The sequence below is a fragment of the Boleophthalmus pectinirostris genome, unplaced genomic scaffold (assembly GCF_026225935.1).
Source record: "Boleophthalmus pectinirostris isolate CB_2022bp ecotype Guang Dong unplaced genomic scaffold, ASM2622593v1 HiC_scaffold_15, whole genome shotgun sequence".
Lineage (NCBI taxonomy): Eukaryota > Metazoa > Chordata > Actinopteri > Gobiiformes > Gobiidae > Boleophthalmus > Boleophthalmus pectinirostris.
Genome location: NW_026571070.1, coordinates 19,609,433 through 19,630,168, shown reverse-complemented (window position 1 = coordinate 19,630,168; position 20,736 = coordinate 19,609,433). Strand labels below are relative to the sequence as shown.

Here is a 20,736-nt window from a genome sequence, read left to right as displayed (position 1 = left end):
TCAAGATAAGAAAGACAAAAACGTAAAGGCTAGCGACGATTAGCATTAGTGAACTACTCCTGAGTAAAACTAATGTTATGGTCATGAATAAAACTTAAGTAATTTATTAATAAGTAACTTGTTAACTCAGACTTATTCTACAATTAAAGTTAAAAATTGATTTCATGATGTAGATATTATCATAGACAGAGAGATTTGTGCAGATCGAATGCTACAGAGTTTCACAGATTACATGCACAAATCTAACTTTAATTGTAGAATCAGTCTGAGTTAACAAGTTACTTATGTTTTATTCATGACCATAACATTAGTTTTGCTCAGGAGTAGTTCACTAATGCAAGTAGCTGTTAGCCTTTACGTTTTCATCTTTCTAATCTTCATAGTTGTGGATAAATTCTTCATGGACAGAATATGTCCTTTGTCGACCTTGTTGGTTGAAGATTTAGTGACGGGGCAGATTTATGAAGCTGGTGGAAAATGCACAAGACATTTCCACAGATATTTTGCCATAGAAAAGCATTAACGTAAGTGATGTTTACCCTACATCACGGCATTTCCGGCTGTTGTGAAAAAGGTCTATTTGACCAATGTCTCTAGGGCAACTGGCCAGGGGCAGTATTGTTTTGGACATCCAGTGTAACATGACTGCTGTCTGTAGCATTTTTAGATTTTTCTCCTAAAACTACGTATGTAACACAAAAAAAAACATTTAACAGTGGACAGTGAAGCAGTCTCATTGACTCGTAATTGACAAAAAAGTGAAACTAAAAGATATGACTAGAACATTAAAAAAAGTTTTGTAAGGGTGCTTTTAAGGGCCACCCTTTTTTTTCTTTTTGGTCATTAGTTTTAGTATCACTCCAAATACAGCTTTAGTCCAGTCCTGTTCTAGTACTTGGTTTATTCCTGGTCCAGATTAATTTATGGGTTAAATCCAAACTTTGATGTGACAAAGACTGGACTTTAAACAAGAAGTACTCCATTTCCAAACTTACTTTTTCTTTGAGGTTAATTTTTGTTTGATTTCCTATCTATTATGTTACTAAAATATTTATCTTATTTATTGATTCAACACCATGTTTGATTCATTCCATTTTTCCCATCCTAAATTTGCACCCCTGCACTTCTAACAGCCCCAGATTATGGAAGACCCCTTTACCTCTTGTCCCCGTAAATCAGGCTGTCCTCCTCGCCTCTTATTGCCATTGACCCACCATTCTCTGCCGCACTATTGCCTGTTTATATATCAGATTTATCGGGCTTCTGTCTGCTGTAGAATATGCTTCCGTCAAAGGCATAAATATTGGCAGAAGAAGACGGAGCGCGATGGAGGCGTGAAGATTCAGCACCAGATTGAGTGGCCATCCATCACAGACAGGCGAGAATAGGAATCACACCTGCCGTGGTTATCTCATGCACAATAAGGCCTTATCGGAAGAGTTAGGGCTGGGGCTTACATCTGTTCACCGAGAAATACGCCACGCTTGTTATGGCTTCATCATCCTCTGCTCTGTTCTGGCCGTGGAAATAAAAACAAAGCAAAAGGGAGGAGGAGTTATCGAAGGCCACTCTTTGAAGCGTCACATTTGAGTTATTACAGGTTTGTTCTGTTGTTCTTGTAGAGTGCAGGGAACACTGGTGAAAGCTGATGTATGGACTTTCTTTTCTCAGGGTTAGATCACTCCAGTCCAGGTTTAGTTTGGTTATGTCCTGGTTTAAATGTGGTTTAATAGTTGGATGTTTTAAACCATATCAAAGACAGATTTCTATGTCTGTGTTTTGGACAAAAAGTGAAAAAAGATGGAAGAGGAGAAAATGCAGATGAAGTTGTTTAGCGGGTGCAGATTGATTTATCAACACGACGAGAGGAAAAACTTTGTGCATATTTAACATGTTGGAAAGGCAGGTGTAAATTATCTGCTACAACAGTGCATTCAAAGTGATGTAAAGTGCAAGATTCAAGTTAAAATTGCCTGATAATTATGTTGTTTTGAAGGCAGTCACCGCTACACTTCACTTACCCTGTCCAACAAATGGGGTTTTCACACGTCTGTCTCTTGTCCTTAAAGTCCAGACAGTGGAGACCGGGGTCCACTGGGCTTGCACCTTTGTTCACGCACCTCTTCTCCCACTAATTCAGCTCCACTATAATGTGTTCCAGACTCTGCAGCTCTATAGGCTACAGTAAAAATTTAGCCGTCTCTTGTGCGTGCAGCAGCTGCTTCTCCTTTCCACATCTTTAGATTTGGTTCTGGATGAGACTGGGTGACGTGAAAGGGGCTTCTGTGCCTGAATTAAAAACAATAAGTCAAGTAAATCAGTAAACCAGTAAACATATTTTAGTCTCTTGATGACAGCTGCACCATCCTTAAACTAATTCATTCAGGTTTAGTCCATTCCTTAAACTTCACTCAGGGTTTTCTCAGAGCACGTCTGCTCCTCAGATGAGCCTCTTTTATGAAACTGACAACAAAGAAAGCCAGAATCAAATAACTCAGGGATATGGAGTTAGCTACTTTTGTGAGACAGCCTTCTGGTTTAATCTGGTTTGAGCTTAGTTAAGGAATTTTATTGGTCTTAGATTTAGCTCGTTTTTCTAATTTTAGCCCATTAAAATTGTACTTTAAAGGCACACAATAACTTCTCTGATGTAGGATCCACCACGCTTCTCATAGATTTTTCATTTCTCTGCCAAGAATGTTCCATAGTACGCCATAAAACCTGTCCGTGAGAATGTTCCAAAGTGTGGTTTTAATTTTCTATCTGCACGGAGACAAGCAGATGATACCACTAAGCTATGTCTTTTGTTCATTTTTGAGCAATAAAAACACATTTAATTGAAAAAAATGTATGATTTAAATGTCAGACAGTGAAACATATGCAAAGTAGTAACATGGCCAGGAGACAAGGAGATACCAAACCATCCACCAGAAAACCTACACATTGCATCTTCTAAAACATTCCACCTCTGATCTTCGCCTTTAGCTGAATATGGATCGTATTTCCTCTTACTAGACTGTGCACAATGATTAAAGCCCCCACAACCCTTTGAGAGCTGGTATCCTCTTCTCCTCTCATTATGCTACACGTCACCTTGTCCCAACAGAAGTGCCCCATAACTCTCCCCCTCCTCCTGCCCCTCCCCCCAGCAGACATCACGTCACTCGCCCTGTCTCTGCACTCCTCAGTGGCCTGATGCATGCGACCTGCGTCCTTGCATTGGCACCATTGTAGCCCCCGTCAGTTCATTGTTATGGATGATACTCATAACTTTTGTTTACGTTTGGCTGGGGGCATGTGAGGCCAGGCTGGAGTCAGGATACGAGTGATGTGTCACTGAGCTGCCACTACTGCTGTCTTGCATTTGCATAAGACAGTAACAATACGAATTTGTGTTACTCTGTAAACAGAGACACGACGATTTAGCTTCAGGGAGTTGTTGGAGGGACGAGAATAAGAAATAATCTCTGTTTGTCCTTAATACATCTTCCATTTGAAACACTAGACTAGACTAAAAATGAGCAAGCTTTTCAAATGCAGCAGTGGGTTTAATGCAAGCACCAATACTCAACTGTAAAATAATCACATCTTCTTCAAAGGGATATTGTGTAACTGGAGATGTAATTGCTTTGCTTGGAATATTTCACTGTATGGCATTAAATGTTTCTATTTGCATTCATTTAGTTACATACACAGTTCTATTACTGCAAAAAAATAGCTGACTGTCAGAGCACATCACAACATTTTATTACTAATGGCGGCAGGTAAAATTTATGATGTTTAACTGTTTATTTTTGTCTTAATACAGCAAGTTCTTGGGTCTTGTCCCCAGTAGAAATGATCAGGTCCAGTATTTGTACTTTCACTCGCAAATTACAACAGAATCAGTATAAAAATCTGTCTCTTGCCCCCATCCAGGATTCGCCTCTCCACAGATCTGACCTGTAACTTGACCAAGTGGTGTCTCTTTCTTGTCCCCATGGATTTTAATGCCATTCTGTGGAACATTCCAGACAAAACCATAGATAAACCTTCCACCTGAAAGTTGTATATTGTACCTTTAAATATTAGTCACATCAATATCTTTCTATTTTTGCTGCTTATTTTGAATTTATTATGACCATTTATGTTTTTGCTCTCTGTTATTATAATTTATTGTGATGTGTGAGCTACTGTGTCCAAATCATTTCCCTTGTGGATCAATACAATTTGTCTAAGTCTAAATGTTGTTGTACTTTCCAATGACAAGAATTATGTTTGCAGAGAGTATAAAATGGAACTCTGGTAGAAAATATAACATGCCCTCTACTTCTCCTCCCTTACTGTCTCCCTCTAACCTTTATCCAAGGCTAAATTAAAAACAGTAAATCAGTAATTGCTAACATCCAAGTCGGTCACAGCCATTGAAAATACCAATGTCCTTTTTCAATTTGGGTGAACAGGTTGTTATGAGATGTAAAACACTTCATTGTAGCTGTTATACACTTTTTGATATGATCTTGTTGGACAGCCTCCCTAGTTATGCATGTCCTAAAATGGCTTCTCTTTTCCTCATCACAATCCTCCCTTTTGTACCAGTTCTATTTTCTCTACTTCTCCAACTTATCTCTCTCATTTCCTCCTCACATTCATCAGTCATTCCACCTTCTTATCAGCTAACTTTTTTTCTATCCAAACTCTCATCTGTTTTGGTGTAGTAATCTCTTGTTTAATTCATTTCGGTTCGTATCATGACAGGATGTTAAAAGCTCATTAAATCTTCTGTCTCCTCATCTTATTGCAGAGCGTGTGTGGGTGCCAGGGACCCCTATTGCGGCTGGGACATGCTACTGAAGAAATGTACCACCCTGGAAGAGAGTGTCCGCATGAGCCAATGGGAGCAGAGCATTTCCAAGTGCCCTGTAAGTGCTATTGCAATACTTCTAATCTACGATAAATTTATTGTGGCCCATTTACTTGTTTGCGAGCTCTATCTTGACTTTTAAAGCTAATAGAAAGTGCTGTTATATATCTTAGGAATCTTTTTTCTTTCAACACACATCTTGGTTCTTCTTATGGGGGCACTGTCCTATTCTGTATTCTCGTCTTACTTCTGTAAGCCAGCGTTGCTATAAACCAAAGATCGAATATAGTGTTGCCAAAGAAGAGTGTCTAGGGACTAAGCCTGTTGACTTTAAAGAACAGTCTGTACACAGGGATGGAGTGATCTGAAAGCTGATATGCAGTCATCAACTGTGCTTCCCTCTTTATTAACATGTAGCCTTATCATTTTTTGCTGAGCTTATAACAGAAAGATAGATTTTTTTTTAGAATCTGAAATTGCAGAAGATGTTTATCTTGATTTTGTTTTACTTGATGGCAAAGTATGTAACTGTAGCAGCAAAAACATCTTGGTGGTGGCACGGTGGCTGAGTGGCCAACATTCTCGCCTTACAGTACAAATTTCCTGAAATTAACTCCAGAGCTGGTCCAGCCTTTATGTGCTGAGTTTACATGTTTCTCTGTGTCTTTGTGGGTTTCTTTTGGGCACAGGGTTTATCTCATCAACCCAAAATACACTCGGTAACGCTCCACCTATTCGTGGTTTCAGCTTCCTTTTATATGCAGCGTTCTGAAGAGTTAACACCACTAACAGTGGTATTAGTGACTGTTCAGAGTGCCTCTTTAGTTAGACAGGAATTTGGAGCATGTTGTCCAATTTTGACATTAACATTGATAGTACATGGTGTGGTAATTGGAGTAGGCTTAGTTTGCAGTCTTTTCATGTGGCTTTATAGTTTCAGAGGAATATTTAGCAATGGAGTGGCCAAGCGTCCAGTGGCATCTGTTAGCAGAGCTGTGGCTGGGAGAGGGCCCATGCTGTTTCCATTAAGATGTACAAATCTGTATGCATGGCCATGTCAGGCCCATATGTTTGCATGTAAATGTGTGCATATGTAGTGATTCCCCAGTGAAATGGCTAATACCCAACATGTTTATTCATTTATCCTTTGTGTCTATTAGCTTAAGTACATTTAAATAACTCCTGCTTTAAGCAACACTGTAATGAATGATTTTACAGCCCTCTATTTAATCAAGCCTTAATGTGCTCTGTCAGTACAAAGACAAGGTTGTGTTAGAACAAAAAAAAAAAAAGTATCATATAATTGAAGAACAAAAGCTGACCTGTAGGTCAAGACTGTATCTATACTGCATCACAATCATCTTTATGTTCCTTTGGGGGAGCTGGAGGAAGTGTCTCAGGAGGTGGAAGATCAGATATTGTTGCTTTGACTTTTGCCTCCATATAATTAATAAAGACATTTATGCTCATAGCACCGTCCGCTGTTTGAAAAACGTCTGTATCACAGACCTAACCATTTCAAGGTTTTATACATTGATTGAGGAACATTCAGTTTCTCTATAAAAACCTATGTGACTAAAATGCTTTTACAATAGACTCCAGTAAATCCAGACAAAATCAGAATGTTCGTCAGTACAGGTCAATGTCAGGTTGAAAGCTTTACAAATCTGTTATTCATACTCAAAGTTAAAATGAATGGAGGCCAGTCTGGGCTTTTGCACTAAGTTGTATAAAAGTGAATGCATTCATTCTCATGTCTTGTTATAAAACGCCCTCATGGGGACTAGTACACTGGGGTTTGACATGTTCTACAGAGGTCGCAAAGCTTTTCAAACTTGTACATTGCCAATCTGTTCCGATAGGAAGGGCATCTGGCATAAAATATCTACCAAATCACCATGCCGTTGGTTCCTGTAAATGTCTGCAGAATTAAAAGAGGGTGCACTGATTAAAAGCTAATGCTCTCAGGGAGTATTATCTGATTGGATGCTGCCATATCACTTATTGCCCCATCTGTAAGTGATAGGTGCAACAGATGTAATATTGGCTTTTTCTTGCTCCCATGCCAACTCATTTATCCAAAATTGGCCGCCTTTGCCAAGCATTCCCAATCGAGGATCGCAGCTTTCAATTACCAATAAGGACAGGCGTTATTTCGTCTTCCTACAAAACAGCTGATGTCTTTTCATTCAAAGTGTTTTTTTTTTCTTTTTCTCTGTTCCAAATGGCTTCTTGGAAAGTAGCAGCTAGCGTTCTCATATCATCTGTGGTGCCTTTTTGTATTTAGCCTCGGTGCCCTGGACTTCTCGAGTAATATCCAAACTGTCCCGCTGCATTCTGTTTCTCTTCAAATGTCTATTTATGCAGCGCTTTTTATTTCCTCATATTTCTGTGATTTCAATGCGCCGATTCACAGCATTCATTTTCTGGGAGACTCTTTTTCTGTCAGATCGTATCCACAGCCCTTCCTCATACATCTTCCTTGTGTTTATGCCGCGCTGTGTCCTGGTGACTGAGCAGTTTGGGATGTGCGTAGAGGCTCATAATGTGGCTATTTTTGCATCTGTTTGAGGGAAATTGATTTTGGAAGCTGCCACATGGGCTTTGTTTCCCAAACCCACAAATACCTAAGTTGTAGTGAGTGCTTTCCAGGAAATCCATTATCCTCAAAATATTGTGTAGCTCACTGTGGGGATTTGGAACTCAAAACCATACACCTGTCTGTTTTTATATCTTCATTCTTACTTCAAATTATGTTTTTGTTACCTTTTTAAAGTGCTAGTTTAGTGAGCCTATGATAGGTCAAACTTTTATATGTCTCTATCGCTGTCTCATATTAAAGAAGACCTATTGTACTAGTGTCTGCTACGTAGCTATAATCTATGACACCCATGGGTCATTACGTTATAATTTGGACATTTTAAATTGTAATATTCATCTAAAACGACATGATGAAAGAAGCCAGTTTGCTGATTTCCATGTTAGAAAACCTATGCTCAATGAGAGCTGCATAAAGTTCTCTCATGAATACCTACAGATCACACTAGCAAGCTGTGTGTACCAAAATGACTACGCAGTGGTGCCAAATCCAATGCATATCACCGATTAAGAGAATAAAATTGGAGAATGAAGTAGTAGAGAGCAGTGGCCGTATGCCGGTGATGGTCAAAACAGGGATTGATCAGCAAAACGGCTTCTTGAAAATAAGCGATTAAAGATTGCTCAAACATGCATGAATAACTCCAAATAGAGCTCCAGGTGAGTAAATGGTGAGGGCAAACAACTATAACATGGTTAAAAGCTCTGAAAAGTCAATTTTGCATAATAAGTCTGCTTTAAGTCCTCTCTGTCTTATACTTGAAACAGAAAATGATTTGCATACTTCCAATCAGAACTGCAGTGTTGGAATCATTTGGAAACATCTTTGGTGAAATAGTTACCATGTTGAAATTACAAGTGGCACAAATGGGCAATCTCTGTACCAAATTTTACGCTTTCATCTCCTGAATGATTGTGGTCAGAGATTGCACTACACTGCATGTTCTGCCTGCTCTATTGTAAAAAATGTGTTTATTTTTCTGAACCTTTTACCTCTTTGCTGTTCTCAGGTGCGTAACGTGACAGTGGATGGCGGTTTTGGTTCCTGGTCCAGTTGGTCCATGTGTAGTCATAGCGATGGAGGAGGGAGCGCAGGGGCGTGTCTGTGCCGGACCAGAGCCTGCGATAGCCCCGCCCCCCAGTGCGGCGGGCAGCAGTGCCACGGCATCAGTGTGGAGGTGGCCAACTGCTCCAGGTAAACACATCAACAGGTGAATTCCCACAGACCACACTTCATTTCCTGTGTGGAGTCTCCTGGGGTGCGTTTTTTTTTTTCTCTTTCATCACACCTCCTCATTACAGGGCACTGTGTACTCATTTTCCACATGTTTTATATTTAGTGCTTCCGAGTTTTGGGAAGTGTTGATTGGCTGTGTTTTCACCCCATTCCTGCTCTTGCTAAATTACAGATTTAACACTCACTATTAACAATTCATGGCACATCGGTGCATGTTGATGATATCTGACAGGTTTCTGGCAAGATCAAGCTTTTGTCTCAGCTGTCTTGGGGTAGTCTGAAGGAAGTGAGGCTGCCAATCTGTGGCACAAATGAATCCAAGTGTTAGTTGGGTCAGGACTGAAGATAATCCCAGCACAATAATGGTATGAATTTCTCTTTAATGGCTCCCAGTTTAAATAAATACATACAAGTGTGACATTTAGAATACAGTTACACTACAGTTTGATCAGCTGAGAACTACTGACTGATTTACACTATACTGATGAACATAGAATTTTTCATCTAGGTTATCCACAGACTGTATGAAGAAGTGGACTAAGGAATTGTGAAGTCACCCATCATGTTCAGCTCCAGTCAAAGTCAAATGAAACTCACGATGCTAGCGGTTATACAAGCAAATCTGGAACCAAGTTTCCTATTAGGAGAAGGAATTTATTTAAACACAAATTAGTTAAAGAAAAACACCAGGATCATGTAGAGCAGGTTCATACAAACATTTAAATACCAAAGTGACGAGGCTCACTGCAGCAGTTGCAGAGAGGGGGTGACAGTTTTTCAGTGTAAAGTCAATTGGAGCCAGAGTTGATGGAGCCTGAAGCACCCTCATGCTCACTTCCTATTTGGCAAGTGACAACTAGCAGGTGAACTATGTCCATTTATACTGTATGTACAAGGTCTGTGGTTATCTGAGTCTTGGTATAACATAGTCAAAGTCTATTTTTTGTGAAGTCGTAATGCCCCCTCTACATTACGCCTTTGTGTCTCCATAGAAACGGTGCGTGGACTCCTTGGACGTCGTGGTCTCCCTGTAGCACCAGCTGTGGGATCGGCTTTCAGGTCCGGCAGCGCTCGTGCAGTAACCCCGCCCCCCGGCATGGAGGACGAGTGTGCGTGGGCCAGAACAGAGAAGAACGGTAATATACGAGCTTACAAACACATCCAACATCCAAACATGTCCACTAGTCTCCAGGCTGGACTAGGGCTGGACTATTGGTATTTTAGATATATCAACTTAAAATCTTAAGTAGTTGCCTTGAATCTTATTTTATTATCATGTCCTAAATGACAAAAACAGATGCACAAGTTGAAAACATAACCTACATTTTTGTATTATATGTTGACATTGTGTCCATTTCTTGTGACAGTTAATTAAGAAGTTAGTATGATAGGTCCGTGCTTAGATAATTATCAAGTTTTCATACACACACACACAGAAGTCATGCTGTGAGGAATAGTCACTTTGTGCGGATGTATCTGCGGTCTCTAAGCAACCCTGAAGTCTTGAAGATAATCTATTTTTTTCCAAGAGGGAACATTTGAACATGACACGAACAGAATCGCAAAAAATGCTTGCAGGTAAGGTCAAGATGTAGTGGGTGCAGGTCTACAAACTTTTCTGTTACTAGTTTTTGATTACGAAGTTTTATAATAGTACTACTTGCTGATAAGTTTAAGCTAAGTTAATTTTGAAGACTGATTGAAAGCAAATAAGTCATCAAAGAAGCAAGATGAACTGTAGAAAAACAAAAATGGCCCAAAAGCAATTTATTACACCAACAGGAAACTGGAAACAGTCTTGTACCTCATATCGCATCTTCTTTTAATATATTTTTTCACTCTCATCTTTGGACATTTCTCGTTTTCTTGCTCCTTACCTCACAATTTTGCTTTTGCTTGTTGTCCAATTTCTTTTACAAATTGAAGGCCTCAGAGAAAGCAAACCTCCGACAATGATACCATTCAAGATTGCAGTTTTGAATTTGACTTCAGCTCAAATATTTTAGCTGCCGGGACCTGTAAGCTGCATATTCTAGTTATGGGGAACATGCTCTACCCATTACTGGCCGTATTTAGCCATACTAGTAAAATCTGGAAATTGGACTTATGTGCACTATGTAACTTCTCTGGCAACTGTTTCATCTGCTTGTTTCCATGACGATGTTATTGCTTTGCCCAGAATGTTTAATAGTATGATATTAAATCTATCATGCATTTATTCACACATTACAAGTGTTTTTAATGCTAGAAACCAGCTTTAAAATGTGTAATTTGAGTTCTGACTGTGAGAGCAGTGTCCTAACGTGGCCTTATGGTGTCAATTGCGTATCTCCATGGAGAAAGAGAAGCTAAAGGGCCCATACTGCTCTATTTTTTGATCCATGTTATGATGTTGTTTCTTCATCACACACATACCTGGAGTTGTGTTTTGTTTCATTCACATCCACTGTGTTTTTAAACTCCATACACCTTCACTAGAATTATTTGGATGATTTCATTACCAATTTGTATGGAACTAAAGGTAAAAGGAGCTGTTAAAGGGACTGTTCGGAATTTTTGACATAGGGCCTCATTTCCTAGTGAGCCAAAGTGTTGGAGACCTGTGGAGACACTTTTTGAAATATTCCATTCAGTTCTTGTATTTGCTGAGGTCACTGGGACTAGGCTAGTGCATGTCAATGGCCGTAGTTAGCCTGCCACTAAAAACAGTCTTACACAATCCACAAAGCACCCGAAGCAAACCAGTTATAACGCCAGACTGTCGATGTGAATGTCTGTATCGATAGAATCATTTTAGAAGTAAAACCAACCTTGCATTTGAAGGATTTATGTCTGAGCAGCTGCAGCGAGTTGTGCTTCCTGATAGAAAGCTTGGCAGCGGCGGTCTGATATATGAGAAAATAGTCCCTCAACATGCAACGATTCACAATTCAAGGTTAGTTTTATTTCAGACATTATTCTATCAACACAGACATTTACATCGACAGTCTGGCATAATAATAGATTTGCTTCGGGTGCTTTCTGGATTGGATAAGACGTTTGGATAAGATGTTTTTAGTGGCAGGTTAACTATGGCCATTGACATGCACCAGCCTAGCACCAGCAACCTCTGTAAATACAAGGACTGGGTGGAATTTTTACGAAAGTGTCTCCACATGTCTCCAACACTCCTGGCTCACTTGGAAATGAGGTCCTATGTCCAAAATTCTGAACTGTCCCTTTAACTTGAAAACTACCACTTGGGAAACAAACTATTTTGAGCTTTGGAAATTTAGACAGACCAATAATAAAAGGTTACTCAAAAGTGTGAATGAAACAAAAAAACAACAACTCAAGGTATGTTTTTGGTGAGCTAACAGCATCATACCATGTCTTAAAGCTCCATTTTGTGTAATATAGGACCTTTAAATGCCATACTTTAGAATATCCTAGTCAACGCTACATGGATACAAAACATGACACACCCTCCACCAGAAAAGTTCCATATTACACCTTTACTTTTCCCACAAACTCCCTTTTTGCCAGAGAAAGAAGTCTTCCGAACTTGAAACAGCTGAAATATCACAGGACACATTTTGATTTTCCCACCCGCCTGTGTTCCTTCTTCTTAGTCTGGGGTTTTGCTTTGTTTGATCTTAGTGCTCTGAATATGTGCTTTGTTCAGCTGTTTAAAACACCTTAGGCCAGATAGAGGCCAGCTGCGAAGGCGGAGAGGACTCTGCTATGAAAGAATAAAGAAGTGTGTTTTCCATGGGAGCGTAAGAATCTGCACTGGTCACTTGAATAGGCACCAGTATTGCCTTTATTTGAAAGAGAGTGGCTAATAGTGGCACTTTTGGAGTGCGGTAGACATGTTGTATGCACTTAGGGCTGCAGCACATGTTTAAACTGGTTAAGTAGCTCTTAAAGGCTCCATCAATCTGCTGTGTGGAGTGGGAAGTAGGTAGAATCCTCTGTGCTAGATTTAATTCAAAATAGTACTTTGGTTACATGGCTGGTATTATGGTCTATTAAGGCAATTAAACAATATTCAGCTTAAGAACCTTCAAAGTTACAGTAGTATAACTTAAAATACCTCAAAGCCTTAGCTGGCATGAAATATGTCTATGAAAAAAACTCCAGCAGAAGGCACAAGAAATGCATCGGCTAGAGAGTCAAAAAGTGAAATATTTTGAATGGTATGACAGTAAAAACAGTGGTAGCTATGGTGCAAAATGCTATGTTGCGCAGTTTGTGTAATTTTACATTCACAGGATCAGAACACATAAACTGAAGATTTATGGACTATAAAAACACAGAGGAGTTTAATGGATTACTATTTGCTGATTTATTCCAGAAGTTGCTGTGGGCGGCATCATCATCATTCGGGTTGTATTATTTTTACACAAACCAATCTGCTTTATATCGTATTTTAGCGGCGGAACTTTTCTCAGATTTTCCATCTAAATGAAAAGGATTTCAGCTTAACCGGAAGTGCCACCACAAAGAAAAAGCGAGTTAGTAGCATTTAGAGGCAAAAGTAGGCAGGGCCAGATAAGGTCAGTACAGGAGTGGCAGGAGCTTTGACGTCTGGAGACGGAGACGAACTAAACACGCAGACTTACAGAACTGACTAAACATAATCCAGGTATGTTTTTGGTAAGCATACAACACTGCAGCATGCTTATAAATTGAAACTGGCAGCCAAGCACATAAGCGCATGGTGTTTGTTTTACAATGTAGACCTTGACATTTTGTATCTCCACTAAACTTGTTTATTTAGACCGTCTTGTCTGGATGTATGCCCAATCCCTCCTCCCACTCATTTCCAGGCTTAAGAGGAGTCCTTATGTCAGCGCGTTTATTCAATGTGAGAATCAAAGCTCAGAGGTCCCGGGTCTGTTCTCTTGTTCTTTGGCCATAACTTCTGTCCTGATTGTTTTCTAGCAACTTTGAAAGATAAAGAGTGTATAGGGCGTCGCTTTGGGTCTAAATCTGGCTATAGTTAAATCCTGCATTATGAACCTTCTGTTGATATTTCCCTTAGCACATTGCACTGTCCTCACTGCTTACTCAGCCTTCAGTGGATAATTAGACACTGGTACGTTTGGGGGAAAAGGGAGATTAGATATTATGGGCCAAAGCCTGTCTGGAATGATAAAAGTGTGCACAAATGTAATTTTCAGGGTTTTAATCATTTGTGTATTGATTGCATTGTGTTCAAGTGCTTTCAGGAGATTTTCTCCTGGAGTTAGTTTTAGTTCTGGCAGCAAAGTTAAATCTTGCAGTTGTTGGTGGAAAATTAAATGAAAGCTAATATGTATTTTTTTTAATTAAGATATACGAAAATATAATATAATGCTGGTATCTGTTCCATGATATCGGTTCAGTCGATATCCTGGTTGGGCCTTTATTTGGTTTTATTCATACAAAGCTGTTCAGTAGTGATGTAAGGATAAATAAGAGTTGCATAACACAATTGGATCTCTTTTGTAATAAGTTGACTGTGTTTTAAGGAAATAAGTGAAATTTTCTGCCCCTACACTGATATCGGTTAATATCGGGCACTGGCAGATACTTGACGTCAAAGTATTCAGTCAGCATCAGAACTGAGGGGTGTCACAATAACCCAAATATTGTGATATCGTATCATCAAAAGTCTTTCAGTAATATCGTGGACCATCACAATATATCAAATCACAACTTTCTTTGGTTAAATTCATTGTTATGGTGCAGCAACAGCTAAAAAAACAGAGGGAACTACATCGACCATGATCCTTTGCTTCGTTTTGGTGCAAACTACATGGAGAAATAACCATTCTAAGAACTTTTAAATCTTAGTTCTTTTTTTTAATTTTAAGAGGAAAAAGTAGCATAATCACAATTTTGTTAGCCTCCACAAAATATCACAATAAATATCGTACTGTGAGATGGATATCATGAAAATATTGTACCGTAAGATTTGGATGTCATTTGATCCCTTAAGAACTGAAAAAGCTTTATCGGTGCATCCCTAATGACTTTAATCCAGTGTTTGTTTTCTTGACCTCTTGAAGCTACCATCTGTAAGTTCATTTGATTTTTTTTCACCGGTAAATGGCAGATGTGAAACCTGTTCCCTTCTCTCCCCTCCCTCACCTGGCTTTTGTCCAGACTCACCTGTGCTCTCTGGTCTTCATCTATCAGGCCAAAGCTGGCACACTATCAAACTGCAGTAACACAGGCAGCATTAGTGGTGTTATGTGAAAATACAACCAGCAAGTCTAATTACAAATGATAGTTTCATTGTCTAAATTCCTTAACAGTCCTTATTAAGAATATAACAAGGCGTAGTGCAGATTATCTAAAAGACTCTACATTAAAAAGCACTTATAGGTCTCCTCATTGTAAACCGCCTTGAGTTTTGTGAAAGGTGCTATACAAATCCAAGTCATTATTTTTATCTGTTATTCTAAAAAAAACCTCGCCTACTCAGCTGCACAGAATAGAATCCGTACTTTCTATGTTTTGCATCTTAAGGAATGTAACACTATAAAAGCACTTAGACAATAACACAAATAAAGCATCAAGTTTACAGCTTTTCCACCAACTGTCTCAGCGCACTCCTTAAAGACTAGCACGTGTCTAACCTCAAGAGCAATAAAGCCCTTTTATAGTGGCATGTGTAATAGATATAAAATATATTATATGGCAGTAATAAGCCTCGCTCTGATTGTTAATGAGAGTGAGTTATTAAGTATAGTACACACAGCAGTGAACTTGTCTTGTAAAACACTGTAATTAGAAGTGATGCATGCTTTGTGTGGCTTTTTATTGCAAAATGATCTGTGAAATACATATTGAAGGCAATTGAAATACGTAATAAAATTGTCTTAAAGGTTCATTGTGTAACCTTTGTGGTGGAGGGTCCATCAAATGTTTTTCTCCATGGAGATGTTATTGCTTTGTCTAGAATATTTCACCGTATGATATTAAACCTTTCTATCTTCACTGAAACCAAACTAGACCAAGTTACACGTCTCATCTGTGGCGAGGCAACCCCACTCAGTCTGTTTTTTAGGTATTTCTGAGCTGTAAAACCACTTGTAATTGAATAAAAGTAAGGTAACGCTGTTTATTGTCATATTGTGAAACAAACAATTAGGTGATGGACCCTTCAACCAAAAAGTTACATAAATTTTAACTTAAAATTTTCAATAAAGCCAGTACTGCAGGATCTACAGAGAAAAGCTAAAGGAGTTGCAACACTTTGTTATAAGTAAACTTCAGAGACAGTTTGTGGAGTTATTTTTGTGACAGTGACAAGGCAAAAGTGTGCTGACGACTTTAGTGGCCTTCACAGATTATTTTAACACAGTGTCAGACAGAGTTCTTATGCCATTTTCACCTGACAGCTTAAGAGAACGCAGAGACAGGGCCGCTGCAGTTGGATGTGGGTAGTATATTTCAACAAATGCACTCAACCTGTCTACCATCAGGGAAAGTTTTCAGATTAAAAAAGTAGAGAATGCATTGAAAATAATTCGGTGTTTGGGTGTTACTGCTGAAAATGCATGTATTTTGATATGATATGACAAAAATATTACTACTATATAAGCAATAAATGAGCAACTATTCATTATTTTCAGAATTAAGTGTAGTGTGAAGACATACTATTTGTTCCATATTTCAGATTTGTTTTTTAATTTTTATTTTATTTATTTTTTTGTTTTGTTTTACTTTTTCTTTTTAAAGGGCCCATATTCAATTGTTTTTTTCTATGTTTCTTTGTTAAGTGTTGTTTCCTCATCTCAAGCATACCTGCAGTTGTGTTTTGTTTTATTCACACATGCTTAACACACAAATCCTTTAGGCTGATGTCTTCTCTCAAACAGAAAACCACCTTGTGATGTTATGTGGTAATACAGAAAGTGCTCCATTGTGTTTTCAAATTCCATACACCTTCACTAGAATCATTTGGATAATTTCAGCATTGGCATCGCAAGTCTCTACCGAACAAAAAGTAAAGGTAGCTGTTATCTTAAAAACTACCACAACATGACATCACAAGGTGGATTAGAGCATTTTGAGCTTTAGAAATATGGACAGACAAATAATAAAGGGTTACTTAAACATGTGTGAACGAAACAAAACAATGGACAAAATCTCACAAGAATCCATTTTGTGTAATATAGGACCTTTTAGCTATGTCATAAAATTAAACTAGAAAAGCACTCAGAGAGCGCAGACCTCCGCCAAGGACTACCCCCATTTTTTATATAAATTGCGATAAAATCAGTCTTCTGGATCAGATCCGGATCAGCCTTTGGAATATGAAAGAGGATCCCATTGTCCATCCCTGAGTCAAATTTCATGGGGTTTGGTCAATAATTAACCGAGATATTTAGAAACAAATTTTTTGGCCCCATTTACCACAATGTTAACTAAAATTTCAAAGTGATCCAGAATCCAGGATTTCTTCCGGATCACCCCCAAAATGAAATCAGTTCTTCCTTTTCACATTTCCAACAAATCCTGAAAATTTCATCAAAATCAGTTCATAACTTTTTGAGTTATGTTGCTAACAGACAAACAAACAAACAAACAAACAAACGCCGGCAAAAACATAACCTCCTTGGCGGAGGTAATAAACAGCCAACTTTTACAGTAACCCTTAACCTTTGGAATATCTATATAGGCTACGCTGTCTTGATTTGGACAAATTATTCACTGTGTTCGGTCCACTCATTTGCATTAGAACCTCCTACTCATGTTTTGTGTTTCCCTCAGATACTGTAATGAGCACCTGCCCTGCCCTCCGCACGTCTACTGGTCGGCTTGGTCTCCATGGGAACGCTGTAACGTACCCTGCGGTGGAGGCATCCAATCACGGCGCAGGACGTGTGAGAACGGAGACGACTGTCCCGGCTGTGGACAGGTAGGACACAAGTCACCCACTACTACTGTGTGCTTAAAGTTTAATCAAGTCTTACTGCCAAAACCTTCTCCTATTACAACGACATACAACAAAATGTGTTGCTTAGAAACATACACTGCATTATTAGAACTATTTCATCTTAAGAGACTTCATGTTTAATTTACATGAGGCAGAATCCAGCCTGGAGACAAACTCATTATGTAAACCTTGCTGTTGTAAGATAAGGGGTGGGCAGAGGAGCCAAGAATTGTCCTTAAAGGTTCTGTATCACACAAAATTGGCTGTTGTGAGCTTTAAGTCATGTTATATACCTCATCAAAAACTTACCTGGAGTAGTGTTTTGTTTCATTCACACAAGAACACAGCCTAAATATGCAGGTTTTGTGTGTTAAACATGTGTGAATGAAACAAAACACAACCCGAGGTATGTTTTTGATGAGAAAAAAAACATTATTAGCCTGATTCATCAGCTGGTCTCCACGAAGCATTAGGGTTCATTCGCTGGACGGTAGGCAGGTACTTTTTTTTATTTAACCAATCACTGCTATTTGATCGTGACGTATGTAATGTGGCGCTAACGGGACTAACTGGTATATTAAGCTTTTCCCAAATCCCTTAGGAAGAAGGACAAGAACGTCTTTTCCCTTGATAAAATTCACCAAAAATTCTCTTTGTTCCGGCTTTAAATCCTCGATCTCGGGAATCGTTGCCAACACAGAATGTATGGATCTTCGATGATTGGCTGGTGCCCGGACTCACACATCCAGGCTTCGTGCAAACCATCTAGTGTATTCCAATTCCTGATCTAGTTGCTGGAGAGAAATGAAATTGAGTGGAGGCACTAGGTGGCGCCAGCCTGGCCACAACATTTTTACATATATAAAAAAATTGCTTAATATGGGTACGTTATATTAAAGTATTCTTAGTTTCAATTCATTTTCCTTAAGTAAAATGAGGAAAATACTTGTCAATTGCTTGTCTCCCTGGAGATAGATACTGTATATTTAATGCCGTATTAAGAAACATCCCAAGCTATAACATCTCCACTCATTAATACCAAAAAGTAATACCAACTTTAGTGTTCGTGTCGATGTGTTTAATCATTCATGTAAAATCTGTAAAAGCACAAATCCTAGATATATGTATTTGCACATAGACATCATCCTTGTCCTTTTATTAGCAGGATCCTTTTAACTCCACAAACACACATGCACATGCACACCCACACACACACACACAAATACGCAAACACACACACACATTTAACACTCAAAGTAATCAGCACACCCGAGCAGCTTATTTCCACAAAGGCTTTCTGACGCTGATGTTGAGTGTTGAAATGCGAGCTCTGGCGTTGGCCCTTGTTGACAGAGTGATGAGATGGTGTGTGTTATTTCTGTTCGCTCACACATACCATCTCGAGTGTGCGTAAATAAAGACCCAATGAACATGAGAGCTTTTCCTGCCTGGCCTGTCCCTTCTGAAATGCAGTGCAGGATGTGGGTCAGGGCCTGATGGGTGCATGAATTCTTGAAGACGGTTGTTGTTTGTGTTTTTGTTGATTTCTAGGACTATTTTAAAGGATTGAGTAAAAAAATATTGAAAATGACTTGCAAGAGTTCCATATTGATGTAAATGATCCTGAGAGTGTTTCGAAGTGGGGCTGAACGATTTGGGAAAAATAACTGTGTGTGATTTTTCTGACAAGTATTGTGATTGGATTTGCGATTTATGTTTTAATAATAGGATTATGTTCAGATTTCACATTTTATATGAACTGACAACCTAATACAAGAATCACATTTCAAAACATGTTTGTGCAGATCGAAAGTTTACAGGGTTAGTAGTTTTTTTTATGCAGAATAAGACAGGATATTTTGTTGTTTGTTTTTGAAATTATTGCAGCTTTCAAAGAACAAAAAGCCAGATTTCTGCTTTGTGAAGGGTTAACAAATGTAGCATCAGAAACTTATCAGACTTGAGTTCGTCTTTGTGCTGAAATGTTGTGTTTTAAAGCATCAGTGATGGTGGCAGAGTGGTTAGCACGATGTAAAAATGTAGTCTATAGGTCTTCCACATTTTGGTAGTTTTGCCCTTGTTGAAACCTTTTCCCAGTATCTAAAGAAACAAATGTTATAGAAAAAAATGTAAATCTTAAAGGTGCACTGTGCAATATTTCTAGTGGAGGTTCTGCCACCTGCTTGTCTCCATGGAAATGTTATTGCATATTATTAGATTAAACATTATAAATTTGATCTGTTGAGAAACGTCCTTATTCACAAAAGGAATTATTGTATTTTTTTAGGAATAGAAACACCCGTAATGTATAAATGCTAGATGGAAATGTTTAATGTCATACCATGGAACATTGCAGGGAAAGCAAAAATATCACCATGGAGACAAGCAGTGTATGTAACCACTTTAACTTAAAGTTTCTGGTACATATTATAATTATAAGTAGTTGATGTACAGTATGCTAAAAATAGCATGTGTACAGGACTTTGGAGCTGTCATCTTGGAAACACGGTGAATTTATTTATAATGAACAAATAAATAAATGTCATTATGTTTTTCCCACCATTACACCTTGTACTGTACATATTGTTTTCTTTATGTTCAGTATACTTTGTAGCTGAAAAATATTTAAAAATATTACACATACATACAGCTTTCTTAAAATTATGAGCAAAACAAGAAGTTAATTTTAAATGATTTGCAGTGGTCCAAAGTTGTACTTAACTTATCTCAAACATTCCAAGCATTATTCACAGTGATTATAAGAGCTTTAACAAATTTCCAGGTCAGAGCGGAGTTTTGCTGTCACAGTAAAACAACAACTAGCATGCTAACACACACTTTTTTATCATTGCGCAATAAAACGTTAATTATATGCAGACACCAAGTAGTGGACATTTTGACCTCAAGAGCTGCTGATATAATATATCTGAGTCAAATTGCTCAAGTGAGATATGTTATTAGGTTCTTTTTTCACTCTAAGAGTTTGTTTTCACACCTGAGATTTTTGACTGCTCACAGTTTCAGTGCTCACGAGACTATAAATCAGGACTAGGGGGCATTTTTACTCTTACACACTGGAATACTGTTGCACTGCAGATGGTGCCTTCACCCGTAGGAAGACAGTGCCAAAACCTGTATAAATCA

General features: G+C 38.5%; 1 protein-coding gene across 1 annotated transcript in view; it reads left to right on the top strand.

The window, feature by feature from the left end:
- sema5a (sema domain, seven thrombospondin repeats (type 1 and type 1-like), transmembrane domain (TM) and short cytoplasmic domain, (semaphorin) 5A) overlaps nucleotides 1–20,736 on the top strand; it is a 154,116-nt gene that overhangs the window by 71,765 nt on the left and 61,615 nt on the right. Inside the window, exons 11-14 of the mRNA XM_020925704.2 lie at nucleotides 4,784–4,901; nucleotides 8,452–8,636; nucleotides 9,671–9,814; nucleotides 17,427–17,574. Of these exons, the coding sequence (XP_020781363.1) occupies nucleotides 4,784–4,901; nucleotides 8,452–8,636; nucleotides 9,671–9,814; nucleotides 17,427–17,574 (595 nt within the window). The remainder of the gene's footprint in view (nucleotides 1–4,783; nucleotides 4,902–8,451; nucleotides 8,637–9,670; nucleotides 9,815–17,426; nucleotides 17,575–20,736) is intronic.